General features: G+C 41.4%; 1 protein-coding gene across 2 annotated transcripts in view; it reads right to left on the reverse strand.

The window, feature by feature from the left end:
* Positions 1–16,513, reverse strand: part of kcnd2 (potassium voltage-gated channel, Shal-related subfamily, member 2) — a 497,597-nt gene extending 481,084 nt beyond the window's left edge. Inside the window, exons 1-2 of one of the 2 annotated variants that reach the window (XM_043709602.2) lie at positions 15,027–16,513; positions 13,550–14,782 (exon numbers count right to left, since the gene is read on the reverse strand). In XM_043709602.2, coding sequence (XP_043565537.1) covers positions 13,550–14,661 — 1,112 coding nt within the window. In that variant the 5' untranslated portion in view covers positions 14,662–14,782; positions 15,027–16,513. The remainder of the gene's footprint in view (positions 1–13,549; positions 14,783–15,026) is intronic. The other variant, XM_043709603.2, reaches the window with a different exon arrangement.
* Positions 16,514–17,676: the final 1,163 nt, after the last annotated feature.

Below are 17,676 nucleotides of genomic sequence, written 5' to 3' on the forward strand. Positions count from 1 at the left end.
TTTTTCATCTCATTTGTTATGAAGTTGAAGGTATGTACTGTACCTTTAGGAGAGACTGAAAGCTGGCAAGCACCTGTCATGTCACAGAGTGGGCTGGAAAATTGAAAGATGTAACATTTTGGCTTTAACCTAGATACCAGTTGTTTTCACAGTAGTTTGAATTTAACCAATCAGATAAAATTATGCCCCAAGATATTAAAACCCAATCAAATTTGAATTTTACTGTTTTGACAACATCGAACCAATGAGACGATCTGATGTTTGGGGTAAAAAAAGCAGGCATTTTCGGGAGTTAGCCAGAAAGAGCACCACTTACCATTATCGGACAGATTACCCAAAAACACTCTCTATAAAAGGTACCTTTCTCATATGAAAAATCTGTGCAGCAGGAGACTGAAGACGACCCAGTGAGATCTACAAACAGGAAGATTGACACCGGAGACGACAGCCGCTGTCTGGTTTTGAAAATTGAACTGCTGTAAATTTAATAGGGGCTTTATTGGATCAGTATATTGTTATAGAGTGGGAATAGATAACAACCCTGGAAGAGAAAGGAGGCTTAGTTGTTGTTTAATGTTCATTTTAGAGCTAAAGAATAAAATTGTTTTATTTCTTTAAATAGTGGAATTTAGGTAGTTCTCTGTCACTCATGCGTTAACAGATTCCTAGGTGAGTCAAGAGTGTGGTGCTGGAAAAGCACAGCAGGTCAAGCGGCATCCGAGAAGCAGGAAAATCGACGTTTCGGGCAAAACACCTTCATCAGTTTCCTGAAGGGCTTTTGCCTGAAACATCGATTTTTCTGACTTGCTGTGCTTTTCCAGCACAACACTCTTGACTCTAATCTCCAGCATCTGCAGAACTCACTTTCGCCTAGACTACGAGGTGAGGTGAGCTTTTCTGTGTGTTTGGTTTAATTAGCAGAAGGTTTATCACCGTGTGGTAACAGTTTTGAGACTCAGGTCCGTGATTTGAACAGCTTTAGGCAGATCTGAATGGATTTAGGGTAAAAGATCCCATTAGATTTAAACACTTACCAATTAGTGTCCTAGATCTTTAAATAAAACATAGAGGAGACAATTTGTTTAATCGTGGTTATTTGTGGTTGGTTAAATTAAAACTGAGAGAAATGGCTCTTAAAATTGCCAAAGCAGCTCTGGGGTTTGAAGATGATTCCCAAATTTAGAAAGAAAAAATCATACTTTTAGAATTAGCAAAGTGGTTAGAATTGGGTTTAATCAAGGACAAAAGTAAAGCTGAAATTGTGAGTGAGTTACTCAAGCACTTAGGTGTGTCAGAGAAACAGACAAGTGCAGTAGAGTTAGAAAAACTTAAATTACAATTGAGGAAAATGGAGTTAGAAGATAAACAAAGAGAGAGAGAGAAGAAAGAAAAAGGAAAAAGAGGAAAAAGAAAGAGAGAGAAGGTTCTTAGCTAAGCAAACAGACAAAAAAGAAAGGGAGAGAAAATGAGAGAAATGAAAGAGAAATGGAGAGACAGTTTGAACTTCAGAAGGTGCAACTCAGTCAGTAAAGTCATGTTAACAGGGTGAAAATGAAGACAGAAGGTAGTGATATATATATAAATATGTTAAAACACTGCCGCTTTTTGATGAGAAAGATGTCAGAGCCTTCTTTATTTCATTTGAAAAATTGGCTAGGCAGATGGCGTGGTCAGGAGACTTATGGATAATACTAGTTCAGACTAAACTGGTAGGCAGAGCGAGTGAGGTATTTGCAGCATATTCAGATGAGGGGGTCAAGAGATGAAGAAGAGGTCAAACAGGCTATATTGAGTGCTTATGAGTTGGTACCAAAAGTATATAGACAGAGATTCAGAAACATAAAGAAGGTAGCAGGTTGAACTTATGTTGAGTTTGAAAGAATTAAACATATTAATTTTGATAGATGGATGTGGGGCCTTAAAAAGACCAATGAGGCTCACAGAGAGGGATTATTCTGCTGAAGGAGTTTGAAAATTCACTTCCAGAGATGTGAATTCATGTGAATGAACAGAACGTTCAAGAAGTGAGAAGTGCAGCAGATACGGCAGATGAATATACATTGGTGCATAAAGCAAAGTTTAGCTTCTGCAAGAATTTCATCCTATGAGGGATAGAGATTGGGAGAAGGGCAGATTCTACACTACGAAACAAAGAATAGAGAACACTGGTAATTGTTTACCACAGGTGAAAAGAGAAGCCCAAGAAAGTGAAAAGGAGGTGAAATGCCTCAGGTGTTTTTACTGTAATGGAATAGGACACAGAAAATTACAGTGCCGGTAGTTTAAGAAAGGCACTGGAAAAAGGTGTTTTCACGTAAAGTCACAGTGCTGGTCGTTAAAGAAAAGCACTGTGGGAAAAGATCTGGTAAAAGAAGCTAAGCCAGTGGCATTAGGTGAAGGTAGTAAAGGAAACCCCAAGAAAAGTCGAGGAGCTGCAGCAAAGTGCACAGTCGAGGCAGGGGCTGGATATGGAGTTAGTGCCTGATTTCTATAAAGACTTCATCTCTGTGGGTCAAGTTTACTCAGAATGCTTCGTCTCTGTGGGTCAAGTTTACTCAGAATGAACAGGGGGAAAAAGGAAATAAGTTATAATTTTGAGAGATACAGGATCTAACCAGACTCTAATAGTTTGAGATGAATGTATTTGCACTCTTTCTGACCTGTTAACCGAAAGAGTAGTAATTTGTGGGACAGGTGGATAGAAATTTAGTGTTCCCCTATGGAAGATCAGGTTGGAGTGCCAAATCAAGACTGGAGAAGTAACAGTGGAAGTGATTGACAGAATGTCACTTCCAGGAATACAGTTTGTTCTTGGGAATGATTTAGCAGAGCCAAGGTGGAAGTGACACCCATTGATGTGGAGAAGCCAGAGGAAGACTAGGGAACTGAGGAGTTAAAAAAATACCCTGGAATTTTCCCTGACTGTGTAGTAACAATATCCCATTATCATAAGTCACAGCATGAAACAAAAACTAAACAAAAAGATGAAGGAGTAGAGGTTCAGTTAGTGGCCAGCCTGTTTGATGTAATGGTGCAGGAAAAACCTGAAAAGGCAGAGGGTCAGACAGAAATGTTTAGTCCTGAAAGGCTAATGGACTTACAACAGAAAAATGAGGCAATAAAAGATATATATGTTGATGCATACTCAGAAAAGGAGTCGGAGAATATTCCTGAAGGCTATTATCTTAAACATAGAATCCTAAAAAAAAATCGAGACCAGGGCAGGTTAGTGCAGAGGAGAAATTGGCAGAAGTGCACCAGATTGTGTTGCCACTAGCATACAGACAGGAAGTGTTATGGGTAGCACATGAACTACCAGTAGGAGTACCTAGATGTACGGAAGATTCAGGCTCAGTACAAAAACAATTCTATTGGCCTGAACTGCAGAAGGATGTGGTTAACTTTTGCTGTACATGTCGTACATGCCAAATGGTAGGTAAGACATGGACAGTAATAAAACCAGCACCTTTTTTGGCAATTCTCACATTTGAAGAATCTTTCACGCAGGTTATGACTGATTGTGTAGTTCTCCTCCCTAGAACTAGAAGTGGGATCACTACATGCTAACCATAATGGATGTGTCTACCAGATTCCAAGAGGCAATTCCATTATGGAGTATTAAGATCAAATAGGGTGATAGAGGAGTTAATGGCTTTCTAGGCTACCCAGGGAGATTCAGTCAGACCAAGGGTCTAATTTTACTGTTAGGCTGTTTAAGGGAGTTGTGGATAGCTTTAAATCCAGCGCATATCATCCTGAATAACAGGGAGCTTTAGAAAGGTGGCATTCGACCCCAAAAACCATGTTAACAGCATACTGTCAGGATTATCCGAATGATTAGGTTAAAGGAAACCCATTCATATTGTTTGCCATTAGAGATGCCCCAAGTGAATCTACTCAGTTTACTCTCTTTGAGTTAATATTCAGGCCCTTTGAAATTAATTAAAGAGAAATTGACAGGACCAAAGTCGGAGATCTCACACTTGGATAATGTTTGGAGGTAAGGGAGATATTAAATTGGGTAGATGAGTTAGCTAAACAGCACTTAAAAAGGGCACAGAATAGAATGAAACAGGTGGCAGACAAAAACTCTGAAATTCAGATGTTTTCCTGTGGGGGTAAAGTATTAGTATTGTTACCAATGACAGGAGATCCCTTCAAAGCCAGGTTTAGTGATCCCTATCAAATTGAGAAAAAGTTGAATCAGGTAAATTACCTGGTAAAGATGCCAGATAAACAAAAAAGTGTAATTCGTATGTCACCTTCTTATAACAGAAAGAAAGAAATGGAGAAACAGGTGTTAGTTACTGCCCTGCAGAGTGAGGAATCAAATCCAGACGTCGTTTGATGCACCTCAAAATACATTAAACAATGAGGAGGTTCTTGAAGAATGGGATACATTAGTAGACTATCTGTGTCAGGAGCTAAGTTTATAGGTTTGTTTTAGCAATATGATGATATATGCAGGAATAAGATGGGGAGGACTAATGCAATAATGCATGAGGTTGACATTGGGAATACTGTTCCAATAAAACAACACCTCTACAGGTTTAATGCTTTCAAAGCCACACAAGTCCAGAAGGAAGTGGAGGCGATGCTCAACGAACATATCATCGAACTGAGTCAGAGCGAGTAGAGTTCGCTGATTGTGTTAGTTCCCAAACCTGATGGGACTCAACGATCTTGTGTGGACTATTGGAAAGTCCATACCATAACAAAATCAGACTCATACCCAATGACAAGATCGGAGGACTGTATAGAGAAAGTTGCACAAGCCAGTTACATCACAAAGTTGGACTTACTGTACGCTTATTGGCAGATATCTTTATCAGGGAAAGCAAAAGAAATTTCTGCATTTGTAACCCCAAATGGGCTATATCAGTTCAAAGTGATGTCCTTTGGAATGAAGAACAGACCAGCCACATTCCAAAGAGTCATGAACAGAGTTGTGGCTGACTTAACAAACTGTGCAGTCTATCTGGACGATGTAGTGATCTTTAGTGAGTCCTGGAGAAATCACATGATACAGTTGGCAGAGCTCTTTGAATGATTAAGAGAAGTAAAACTGGTAATAAACTTAAAGAAAACAGAAATCACGAAGGCAGAGGTGACATTCTTGGGACATAACATCGGTCACAGAAGGTTGACCCCAAGGAACGCAAAGACGGAGGCCATCAAGGAGTTTCTACAACCAACCTCCAAGAAAGAGGTGCTTCGATTTTTGGAACTAAGCGGATTTTACTGGATGTTTGTTCCAAACTTCAACAGCATAGTGGCATCGTTAATAGATTTGCTGAAGAAGAACACAAAATTCAGTGGACAGAACAATAGCAGGAGGCATTTGACAATTTAAAAAGCAGTATTGACCACTGCACCAGTTTTAGGTACACCAACACTTTTTGAAACCTTTCAAAGTTGCAATCAATGCAAGTGACATAGGAATTGTAGCTGTACTGCCACAGGAAGATGATGATGGAATTGAACTGCCAGTTGGTTACTGTTCAAAGAATCTGAACATCCACTAGGGAAAATACTCTATGAACGAAAAGGAATTAATGAGTTTGCTACGGGCCTTACAACATCTTAATCTTTATGTCACAAACAACATGTCGGAGACGGTTGTGTACACTGATCACAATCTTCTTACATTCTTGGAAAGCTTTAAAATCATTAATATGAGACTATTTCGTTGGAGTCTTATACTACAGACTTCTAATTTACAAATCATGCATGCTGCAGGTAGTAAAAATGTGATAGTAGGTGCCTTATTGCAGATTCATCAGATAAAGTATAGATAAGATTGACCAGATACCAATGTTATACATAAAGGTGTGCAGAAGTTAATAATGAACTTAGATTAATCTCCTATGTATTTCATGGTAATAGAGTTAAGAATTAGAATAAAAAATGAAATCATCTTTTCATTATGATGGTTCATGTTTTTGATGAGAGGGGGTGTGTTATGAAGTTGAAGGCATGTACTGTACCTTTAAGAGAGAGTCAAAGCTGGCAAGCACCTGTCATGTCACAGTGTGTGCTAGAAAATTGAAAGTTGTAACATTTTGGCTTTAACCTAGATACCAGTTGTTTTCACAGCAGTTCGAATTTAACCAATCAGTTTAAATTATGCCCCAAGATACTAAAACCCAAGCAAAGTTGAATTTTACTGTTTTGACAACACCAAATCAATGAGACGATCCAATGTTTGGGGTATAAAAAGTAGACATTTTGGACAGTTAGCCAGAAAGAACACCACTTGCCAATGTCAGACAGACTGCCCGAAAACACTCTCTACAAAAGGTATCTTTCTCATCTGAAAAATCTGTGCTGCAGAAGACCGAAGACGACCCAGAGAAATCTACAGAGAAGATCAACACCAGACTCAACAGCTACTGTCTGATTTTGAAAATTGAACTACTGTATATTGTTATAGAGTGGAAGGTAGATAACAAACCTTTAAGAGAAAGGAGGCTTAGAGTTGTAGATAGTTGTTGTTTAATGTTCATCTTAGAGCTAAAGAATAAAATTGTTTTTTTTTCTTTCAATAGTGGAATTTAGGTAGTTCTCTGTCACTCATACGTGAACAGATTATGAGGTGAGGTGAGCTTTTCTGTATGTTTGGTTTAACTAGCAGAAGCATTTACTGCCATGTTGTAACACATTACATTCGAGAAAATTATGTATGAAATGTATAAAAATATAGATAAATTTCCGAAATCACTTTGTATGCCTGGAATACTCTATTAAAGCAATTATTCTGGAGAGGTGCACTTTGGCACAACTATAAATTGACCATAGTCCATGAAAATAGGCCAGGTTTCCCAAGTTTGAACACTGCTGGAAAATATACATTCAATTATGGCAAGAACTGACTCAACCATGCAAATCTCATGGGAAATTGCCATCCAACTTGCAGACATGGATTCTACAGCACTATCACTCATGTACTGAAACTTGAGTATGAGCCTTGGATTACATAAGAATTTGGAGCAGAGTAGTCCATTTAACTCCTTCAACCTGTTCCCCAACGCAGTAGGGTCATGGATGACCTTTGATCTCAGTTAAGTTTTCCTGCCCTTATCCACATCCCTTGATTCTCTTAGTTTCCATAGATCAGACAATCTCTAATTTCCCTCCATTCACCATCTAAGCCACACAGCTTTCTCACTGCACAGAATTTCAAAGGTTCTCAATTATGTGAACAAAGAAGTATCACCTCATCATTGTCCTAAAACGGGCAATCCATTGTTAAGCTTCAGTAACTACCAGTTCCAGACCCCCAGCTATGTTACATATTGTGTCCATTTTACCATCGCATGGTCCTTAAGAATTATGCAAGTTTCAATGATATAATCTGTCTTTCCTTTAAACTCCCAGGAGGACCAGTTCTACCACAGAACACACCAGATGGCCTTCTTCTTTAGAGACCGCAATTTCCCTTCCCACGTGGTTAAAGATGCCCTCCAACGCATCTCGTCCACATCCCGCACCTCCATCCTCAGACCCCACCCCTCCAACCGTAACAAGGATTGAACCCCCCCTTCGGTGCTCACCTTCCACCATAACAACCTTCACATAAACCAAATCATCCTACGACATTTCCGCCGCCTCCAAACGGACCCCAGCACCAGGGATATATTTCCCTCCCCACCCCTTTCCGCCTTCCGCAAAGACTGTTCCCTCCGTGACTACCTGGTCAGTTCCACACCCCCCAACAACCCACCCTCCCGTCCTGGCACCTTCCCCTGCCACCGCAGGAATTACAAAACTTGCACCCACACCTCCTCTCTTACCTCCATCCAGGGCCCCAAAGGTGCCTTCCACATCCATCAAAGTTTTACCTGCACATCCACCAATATAATTTATTGTATCCGTTGCTCCCAATGCGGTCTTCTCTACATTGGGGAGACTGGATGCCTCCTAGCAGAGCGCTTTAGGGAACATCTCTGGGACACCCGCACCAATCAACCACACCGCCCTGTGGCCCAACATTTCAACTCCCCCTCCCACTCAGCCAAGGACATGGACGTCCTGGGCCTGCTTCACCACCGCTCCCTCACCACCCGACGCTTGGAGGAAGAATGCCTCATCTTCCACCTCGGAACACTTCAACCCAGGGAATCAATGTGGACTTGACCAGTTTCCTCATTTCCCCTGCCCCCACCTCACCCCAGTTCCAAACCTCCAGCTCAGCACTGTCCCCATGACTTGTACTACCTGCCTATCTTCCTTTCCACCTATCCACTCCACCCTCCTGTCTGACCTATCACCTTCATCCCACCCCCATTCACCCATTGTACTCTATGCTATTTTCTCCCCACCCCACCCTTCTCTCATTTATCTCTCCAGCCTTCAGGCACTCTGCCTTTATTCCTGATGAAGGGCTTTTGCCCGAAACGTCGATTTTCCTGCTCCTCGGACCGCCTGAACTGCTGTGCTTTTCCAGCACCACTCTAATCCAGAATCATTCCTCATGGGTTAATCCCCTCATCCTGATAGTCAACCTCATGTTGAAATCTCTCCCAGATAAACTTGTCCCACCTTAGGTAAGGAGATCAAAACTGTAAAATTCACTGAAGGTGTGGTCTCACCATAGCCCTACAAAGTTTCAATAAGACTTTTCACTGTTGTCTTTTTATGACATGGGTAGATAGATTTTTGATGAACAAGAATGCTCATCAGGAGTAGGCAGGTATGAGGAGTTGAGACATTTAGATCCCCTACTATTTTATTAAATGGCAGAGTTGGCTCCAGGGTTTTCTTTTGCTTATGATAAGCATGAAAGTATATTCAAAACTATTTGTAATTAAGGGCAACACACCATTTGCTTTCCTAAATAGTTGCTACACCTCAATGTCAATGTTTGGTTGCAAGGACACTCAGATCCCTCTAAGTACAATATTATCCAGTTTTTCAACATTTAAAAAATGTATTGCTTTTCTACTTAACTGAAAAATATAACACTTTATTGAAATGTGTTTTTAAAAATATTCAAACACACTACATCTGCTGTTTCTCCAGTATCTGCCATCAATTACAAATAATATGCTTGTTAAACATTCCAATCAACTCATAGTTATAAATGTTATATATTGTTATAAGTTTATATGTCTTGTTACCACATTCCTAACACAGGTACACAATCCTTTTTCAGAAACGCTCACGACCATTGGTTTTCAGAATTCAGAATTTTTTAAATTTCGGAATAAGTGACACTTCAATGGTGAAATGTTTAAAAGTCTTACCGAACAGAAGACTCTCAGTGAGTACTACGTGCCATGAGACAGAATTGAGGCCTGCCAGTGCTGGGCCACGCAGCCCCCCACCCACACACGTCACATTTGAGTGACATGCATCGAGTGGGTGTGGAGAGTTGGGTTAACTGTTTGCATGCCACACAACCTTGTTAACGAGATTAAAAACTTCACAAAAAATCCTTCAGATTTTGGAGCTTTTTGGATTTCGGGATTTCAGATAAAGGGTTGTCTACCTGTAATAGATTTAAGAAGTGTTCCTTCTACTAATATTAGGCTAACTGTCCTCTAGTTCCCTGTCTTCTCTCTCCACTTGTGAATAGCAAAGATTTATTTACTATTGGCCAGGCCAGATTTGGTAAAGGCAAATCAGGTATAACTAACTTGACTGAGACTTCTAATGAAATAACATAAAAGATGAAAGCCCATGGAATAAAAGGGATAGTGGGACAGATATAAGTTTAGATCAGAGTGGTGCTGGAAAAGCACAGGTCAGGCAGCATCCGAGGAGCACGAAAATCGACCTTTCGGGCAAAAGCCCTTGATTCCTGATGAAGGGCTTTTGCCTGAAACATCGATTTTCCTGCTCCTCGGATGCTGCCTGACCTGCTGTGCTTTTCCATCATCACTCTGGTCTAAACTCTGGTTTCCAGCATCTGCAGTACTCACTTTTGCCTAGTAGGAGAGATATAAAGCTGGTGAAGTGACAGAAAACAAAGTAGTGATGAAGAGTCATAGGAAGGCATTGGAGAAAGGTGTGTAATGAAGTTCCCCAGGACTTTGTACCAGAACCACTGTTTTTTTAATAATAGAAATGTACTCTGCAAATGTGGGTGTGCAGAGCACCATTTCAAAACGTGAAGATGACACGAAGCTTGGAAATATTGTAAACTGTAAGAAGGAATTTTAGGCTTCAATAGGATATAGAGAGACTAATAATATGGTTGGACCGATGGTAGATGAAATTTAGTATAGAGAAGTGTGAAGTGACACATTTTTGTAAAGGAACAAGGGAAGGCAATATAAAACAGAAGCACAGTTTGAAAGGGAACACTAGATCAGAAACATTTGAGGATACATGTGCACAAATCATTGAGGTGAGGAACATGATAAAAAAGCATAAGGAATTCTGGACTTCATAAACTGAGGCATAGAGTACAAAAGAAATGAATTTTTGGTGAACGTTCATAAAATTCTAGTTCAGCTTTAACTGGAGGACTGTTTCCAAATCTGGGCAATACAGTTTAGGAAGAATGTGATGGATTCAGAGAAAGTGCAGAAAAGTCTGAGAGAACAATTCCAGGGACTAGTGACTTCAGTTACATAGATCGATTGAGAATCTAGGGTTGTTCTCCTTAAAGGAAAGGGAAGAGAAGAGAAGAGAAGAGAAGAGAAGAGAAGAGAAGAGAAGAGAAGAGAAGAGAAGAGAAGAGAAGAGAAAAAAGAAAGAGCAGAAAGAAAATTTGATAAAATTGCTCAAAGTTATAAACAGTCTCGACAGGAGATAGAAAGGAATTGCTCCCACTGGCAGAAGTGTCAATAAATAGAGAGCACAAAGCTAAGGTGCTTAGCAAAAGAATCAACAGTGGCATAGGGATTAATTTTTAATATGTAGCAGGTGGCTAAGTTTAATGACACTACCTTAGAACGTATAGAGTCAGATGCAATCAACTCTTCAAATTTAATCAAGTCGAAGGAAAATACTTCAGGGCTATTAGTCAAGATGAGGGAGTGGTCAGCAACCAAAGAGCCAGCACTGAGTGACAGGTCAATTGGTTTCTTTATGTTCTGTAACCATTCTATGATCCTATAAATTCTAATGTTTCCATTTCCCCTTTTTTCTTGCCTTTAACGGACCCATGTCTACTCTGATCTGGTCCTTTTTAAACACCAGAAAAAAACACTTATGATATGCATGTGTATTATATATATATATAATTGTGGTCAACCATACAAAATTCAGTGCAACAAACATAACATGCATACATTATGCATTTCGTATTAAGTAATAATACTACCTCTACCACCTCTGAAAATTACTCATGACTTTAATGAATAAGATTAGATAACTTCATTGAAATATTCACTTTTTAATGCTTATCAATGGTTTCATAGTCAAGCCTGCTATGGAATTTATCTTCAAAATCTAATCAGGTCTACCCTCACATACTTAAGAACTTAGCATCCAATACTCTGTTGGATGTGCCATCTACTAAAGTCAGGTTTTCGGCTTCCCATAGCATAACAGCACACTCATTTCAATCAAAACATATGCATATTTGATCTACTGCAGTCTATTTAGTAAACTTGCTACTGTTGTTTTTAAATGTTATAACTGCACAAATACTTTGTTTACAAAACAGAAATCCAAGTTTATAACTATTGTTAGCAAACAGGCTTAATGCAATATGTGCACTGAACCACAGTGGAATCTCATTTATCTGCAGCAAACTACTGTGGAATCTCATTTAGTTGCACTCCAATTGTCGCCTGTCCTAATTATCACTAGAATCTTTGCAGCAAAGTTTGTGTAAGACATCACCTCAGTGCCAGGCCTATTAACACCTGTCTCTTCCAGTCTGCATAAATTAATTTCACAACCCGAGAATCAGAAAATGCAATGTGGGAACATTAAAGAGAATAATTGAGAAGTGCTTGAAAATGTATGGTCACATTGAAGGAAAAAAAAATGTGGTGTTTGGAGCATGGAAATGGACTGCCATGAAGGAGAAAAAGGAGAACGGCTGCCAAGTGAAAAGATGTGATGGCAATAAACTTAAATGTAATGGGATTAGAACAGTAAAAGGTGGAAGAAAAAGAAAAAGAGGTCAGGAGATAGAATCCCGACAGTATGGAAGCAGGCCATTCTGCTCATCAGGTCCACACCAACACTCCAAAGAGCGTCCCACCTAGATCCACTCCATTCCTGTAACCCTGCATTTCCCATGGCTAATCCACCTAGCCTGCACATCCTTTGACATGATGGGCAATCTTTGGACTGAAGGAGGAAACCAATGCACTTGGAGGAAACCCACACAGACATAGGGAGGATGCGCAAATTCCAAACAGTTTGCCCAAGGCTGGAATTAAATCTGGGTCCCTGGTGCTGTGAGGCAGCAGTGCTAACCATTGAGCCACCATCCTGCTCTGGAGATGGAGAAGGAAGATCAACCAGCATTGTAGTATTTGTAAGCAAAATGGGAAAGGCCATATATTATATCGTATTATCCTCATTCCCATGGCCACGTTTTTGCTAGTCATGCTGGATCAAAATGTCTAATTCTCATTGTCCACTTAGGAAGACAGCTGTCTTATCCTAAACAGAGGCACCATTGTATGGTTTAACTGGCACAGCATTCTCATGTTTTACTGACATCAACATTTGTTGAGTTCAAAGTATACAACATTACTTCTGTAAAAAAAAAACTGGTTTTAATTTTATAAAACAACATACCAAAAGTGCTGCGCTCTCTCACACCTTTCCTTACCAGTAGAGTTTCAAACTTGGTGGCAACACAGTGCTGTGGAGTTGAATAATTTAAGTCATCTCTAAAGAACCACTTAAAAGTTATTATAATGATTACACTGCAGCAGTAGACTATGAACACAGATCAATTCTGCAGAGAAACCTCATGTGTTGAGGTGTAGGGCAGGAGGTCAAGATCCCATGTTTCCAAGATTATATCAAGCAACCAGAATAAAATAATCAAACAAAGGCTGTGTGTGCTGCTAGATTTCTTCACTTTATGGCCACACAGATAAAGATTCTTCATTGCTAGCCAATAACTAGAATAGTGCTTGTGATTAATTTCACACCTTCTCCATACTGGTTCCCAATGCAAGAACACAGGCCAGCCCAAGACTGGCCTTTACCACCACAAGGATGGTCTCCAAACACAATTCACAGGACAACCCAGAGTGACTTGACAACCTCTTCTAGCGGTGTAAAAACAATGACTGCAGATGCTGGAAACCAGATTCTGGATCAGTGGTGCTGGAAGAGCACAGCAATTCAGGCAACATCCGACGAGCAGCAAAATCGACGTTTCGGGCCTGAGTAAGGGCTTTTGCCCGAAACGTCGATTTTGCTGCTCGTCGGATGCTGCCTGAACTGCTGTGCTCTTCCAGCACCACTGACCCAGAACCTCTTCTAGCGGTGGCAACCACTCAATAACCGGTGACATCCATGCCTCCTCCAGCTCCACCACGTGTCCCCCACCCCCCCAACAACAACAGGAGAAGGACTGGGGAGTGGGGAACAAAGTAAGAAACGAGTGGCCTCGAGAGGTACTTACCCCAGGGTGGTCATGGTGACGATGGTGTACCAGAAGGCTGCCGGGATGCTGGTGAACTTGGTGGCAGAGGAGCCCTTCTCGGCGTAGAACATGACGGTGGCGAAGATGATGATGGCCATGGTGAGGGAGAAGAGGAGGAAGCCGAGCTCCGAGGCGCAGCTCTTGAGGGTGTAGCCCAGGATGCGCAGGCCCTGCGAGTGGCGGGAGAACTTGAATATCCTGAAGACGCGGAAGACGCGCAGGGTGACGAAGGCGCCGCTGACATCCTCGTTGTCGGTCATGACCAGGCCGATGTAGTACGGCATGATGGCGACCACGTCGATGATACTCATGACGCTGCGCACGAAGCGGTAACGGCTGGGGGCCGCCACGAGGCGGAGCAGGTACTCGACCGTGAAGATCATGACGCACGCTGTATCCAGGCAGAAGAAGGCCAGGGCGTAGCGCTCGCCGCACGGCAACTCCTTCACACTGCCCGGCAGCGAGCCACACGGCACCGTCTCCACCACGTTGGCCATCACCGACACCGCGATGAAGAAGCCCGTCACGTAGTAGAAGACGAGCGCCAGGGTGCTGGTGTGGGGGTTCTCGAAAGCCCGCCACACCTTCTGGCGCGCGGTCATGGACGGCAGCCGGTTCTCGCTGCTTATGTCATCCTCGGCGTCGTCCATGATCCGCTCGATGTTTTCCCGCTTTCGGTCCTTGTACTCCTCGTAGCAGCAGTCGCCGATGATCTCCGGGATGATGCCGAAGAAGGAGAGCTCCTCGTCGTACGCCGAGATGCACTCGTGCCTCGGGTAGTGCAGCTTGCCGGTCCGGTAAAAATTCAGGATGCTCCTGAAGATGTCAGGGTCCCGGTCGAAGAAATACTCGCGGATCTCCTCGTTGTAGAAGAAGTCTTTCTCCGAACTGCCGAGCAGGGTGTCCGGGTACCTCTCCAAAGTGCTCCTCCACGTCTGGAAGCGCCTGCCGCTCACATTCAGGATGACCAGCCCGTCCTGGGGCCGCTTCCTCTCGCTGGGGGCGGCGGGCATGGGCTGGCTGGCCACTGGCATCCATCCGATAGCGGCCGCCCGGGCAAAGGGGAGCCAGGCGGCTACTCCCGCTGCCATCGCTCCGACAATTACCGCCTGCCCGGGAACGGTGGCACAAACACACACAGACACACAGAGAGAGAGAGATACAGGTCGCTTCCCCAATTCAGAACCACGCTTGATGCCGCACGCCTGACATCTGGAAAGATAAAGGAGGAAAACCCAATGTAATTTTGCAGTCGTGTGAAATAAAACAAAAACTCCCAATGGCAAACCATTGCCCGGGCTCAGAATATTTATTTTGCAGAATTCCCCATCCACACACACACACATTTTAACCCTTATTATTGCAGTTGTGCTTCTACACAGGCATCAACTTCAAAGGCAAAACAGAAATTTACCAGGTGTATTCAAAAGAACATTTTAACCGTTTGTTGTCCTACCTCTCTGAAGAGTCGGCCACTTGTCTGAGGCATGAAGGTTTCAGTGCTGTATCGTTTCAATCCACTCTACGTTAATGGGTGTATATTATGGATAGAAAATGCGAAGAACCTGTACCGGAGCCGTGACAGGAGAATCCCTCAAATAGAGCTTTTCAGTCCACCAGCAACAAGTTCAGGAAACGTAATCACGCTCGACGATCCAGTAGGCGATACGAGACCTCAACATATTCCACTTATACACTCTTTGCATTACAGTAGCTCCAAAAGAAGGCGAGATGGTTTGCATATACATTTATGTACAGAATATAAGGAGCCACTCGCAAGACTGAGGGCGCAGTTGAACTTCCCTGCTCTGAGATCGTGTGGGTGGTTCATAACCATCAGCTATTGTGTTCAATGTACAATCAAGACCTGCAGTCTTTTTTTAGGATACACAGATTGGATTGTAGTGGATATGACATTGGAGACAGAACTTGCTTAAAATAATACTCCTTGCTGAAACTGGAATGAGCAGAAATTTTAACCACAAAAAAATTGACGAGAATTCATTATAATCTCCTGTGCCCGCCGTTTAAAGTAAGTGTTGTGGTCCTTTGCCGACGAATCGTTTTCTGTACCGTTTACGAAAAACTAAGGCAGAGACGATTGTGGGAGAACGCTTCAGCCACTCGCAAGACACGTTTCAGCTTTCTCAGTTTATCAGAGTAGTCAATTTTGTTTCCCCTGCTACAAGCCCACGGCAAACAGTTCCACCTATAGAGGGCGATAAAATTCAGGTTAGAGGCTGATCTGTTTGAGGATAGCAAACATAATCAAAACTGCTGCATGTAACAAATTCAGGAGATCATTAAAGAGGTTGGTGAGGCCTAAACATTATAGTATATTTTTCAACATTGAGCTGATAATTTCATAAACACGTCAAGATTTCCATGAATTTAATGAGGAAGTGCCTTTGTGATTATGGATGAAATCACTTCAGTGAGAGATAACCAAATATTAGAGAGTTTATTGGTAGAATTAATAAAGAAGATAATTTAAAACTAGTGGAGGGTATGTACAGGTTGCCTTGTAGCAGTTATGAAGTAGTAGATTATATAACAGCAGAGATTAGGCAAACATAGCAAAATCTTTTAACTAACACATTGATTATAAAAAGCACACCACAAAGGTAGTGATTTTTTAAAATGTGTGTTGGATAAGTTTCCTCACTTTAGATTTAGCAATGAGTAACCAGTCAGTTTTAGTTAATACAGTCTAATGATGTGTGAACATTTTATCTAATGTAGATCATGATGTGATTTTGTTCAATATAATGATAAAGACAAAACAGCTCATCAGTTTCTAGATTTTAAATTATGCTGACTTCAATGCAATAAGAAAAGCTGTTCTCAGTGAACTTGGCAAATCTTTTAGTAGCAAACATGATCTAAAATCTGTTGGAGGTGCTTAAAAAATAATTTGTGATATCGAACCAATTTAGAACTCTCGAAGAGGAACCACCCTGAGGGACAAAAAAAGACAAAGACAAAAAATGAAACAAGAAAAAGCATATGAAAATGCAAAGCATATACAAATCTTGGCAAATGTGAATGAAAGACAGAATATAGAAACACTACAAAAGGTATGAAAATAAACTTACAAGGAATATCATGGTCAACTCAAAACATTGCATCGGATTTAGAAGATATCTGGGGTTGGGAGATAAACTGCTAACAGTAAAACAAAAATAAGGAAATGGCCAATGTATTGAATAATTACCTTGTGTTAATATTATTAGCTGTGATAGATTTCAGCAGAGTGAATGTCCCAAAGTAATGAATGTTTGTTCAGACACAACTCTACATCACCACCCTGGAGACCGGAATTTTTCAGCCTGTCAGAAGCACGGTAATCTAATTCAAAAAATCTAATTCACCAGAATTTGGGACACAATTTCTAAAGCAGAACAAATGATGTTGAGAGCGATTTCACACAGGATACTGGACAATTATTAAAACCATAAATTGCAGAATTGTCACCCTGAATAAATTAGTATCATAAAAGAGGGACAAACTCCCAGGATTAGATGGTTTGTATCTCAAAATTTTAAAGGAAATGAGATCACTGTCAGTTTGGGAACTGTTCTTTTAGATTGGAAAAGAGTGTGTACCATTTCACTTCTTACGAAATGTGAGAGAGGAATGAGAGATCAGTTTACCTGCCAAATGTTGTTGGGCTATTCCTAGCATCTTTAATTAAGGATTTAGTGAATAAACAAATTGAAAGATTTCAGCTGATCAAACCCTCATTTCCTCAGCAGATCAGTTTCTCAGGGTAGTGATCAAGGCCCAACCATGGCCGGGACAGAGTAGATGTTGGGAAGATGTTTCCGTTGGTAGGAGAGACTCAGACTTGAGGGCACAGCCTTAGAGTAAAGGGAAGACTTTTTAGAATGGAGATAAGGAGAAATTTCTTCAGCCAGAGACCAGTGAATCTCTGGAATTCATTGCCACAGAAGGCTGTGGAGGCCAGGTCATTTAATATATTTAAGACTGAGATAGATAGATTCTTCATTGTCAAGGGCATCAAGGGTTACACAGAGAAAGCGGGAGATTGGGGATGAGAAACTTATCAGCCATGTTTCAATGATGAAGCAGACTCAATCGGCTGA

The sequence above is a fragment of the Chiloscyllium plagiosum genome, unplaced genomic scaffold, assembly GCF_037043375.1.
Source record: "Chiloscyllium plagiosum isolate Xiang-an unplaced genomic scaffold, Cpla_swu_hap1 HiC_scaffold_19, whole genome shotgun sequence".
Lineage (NCBI taxonomy): Eukaryota > Metazoa > Chordata > Chondrichthyes > Orectolobiformes > Hemiscylliidae > Chiloscyllium > Chiloscyllium plagiosum.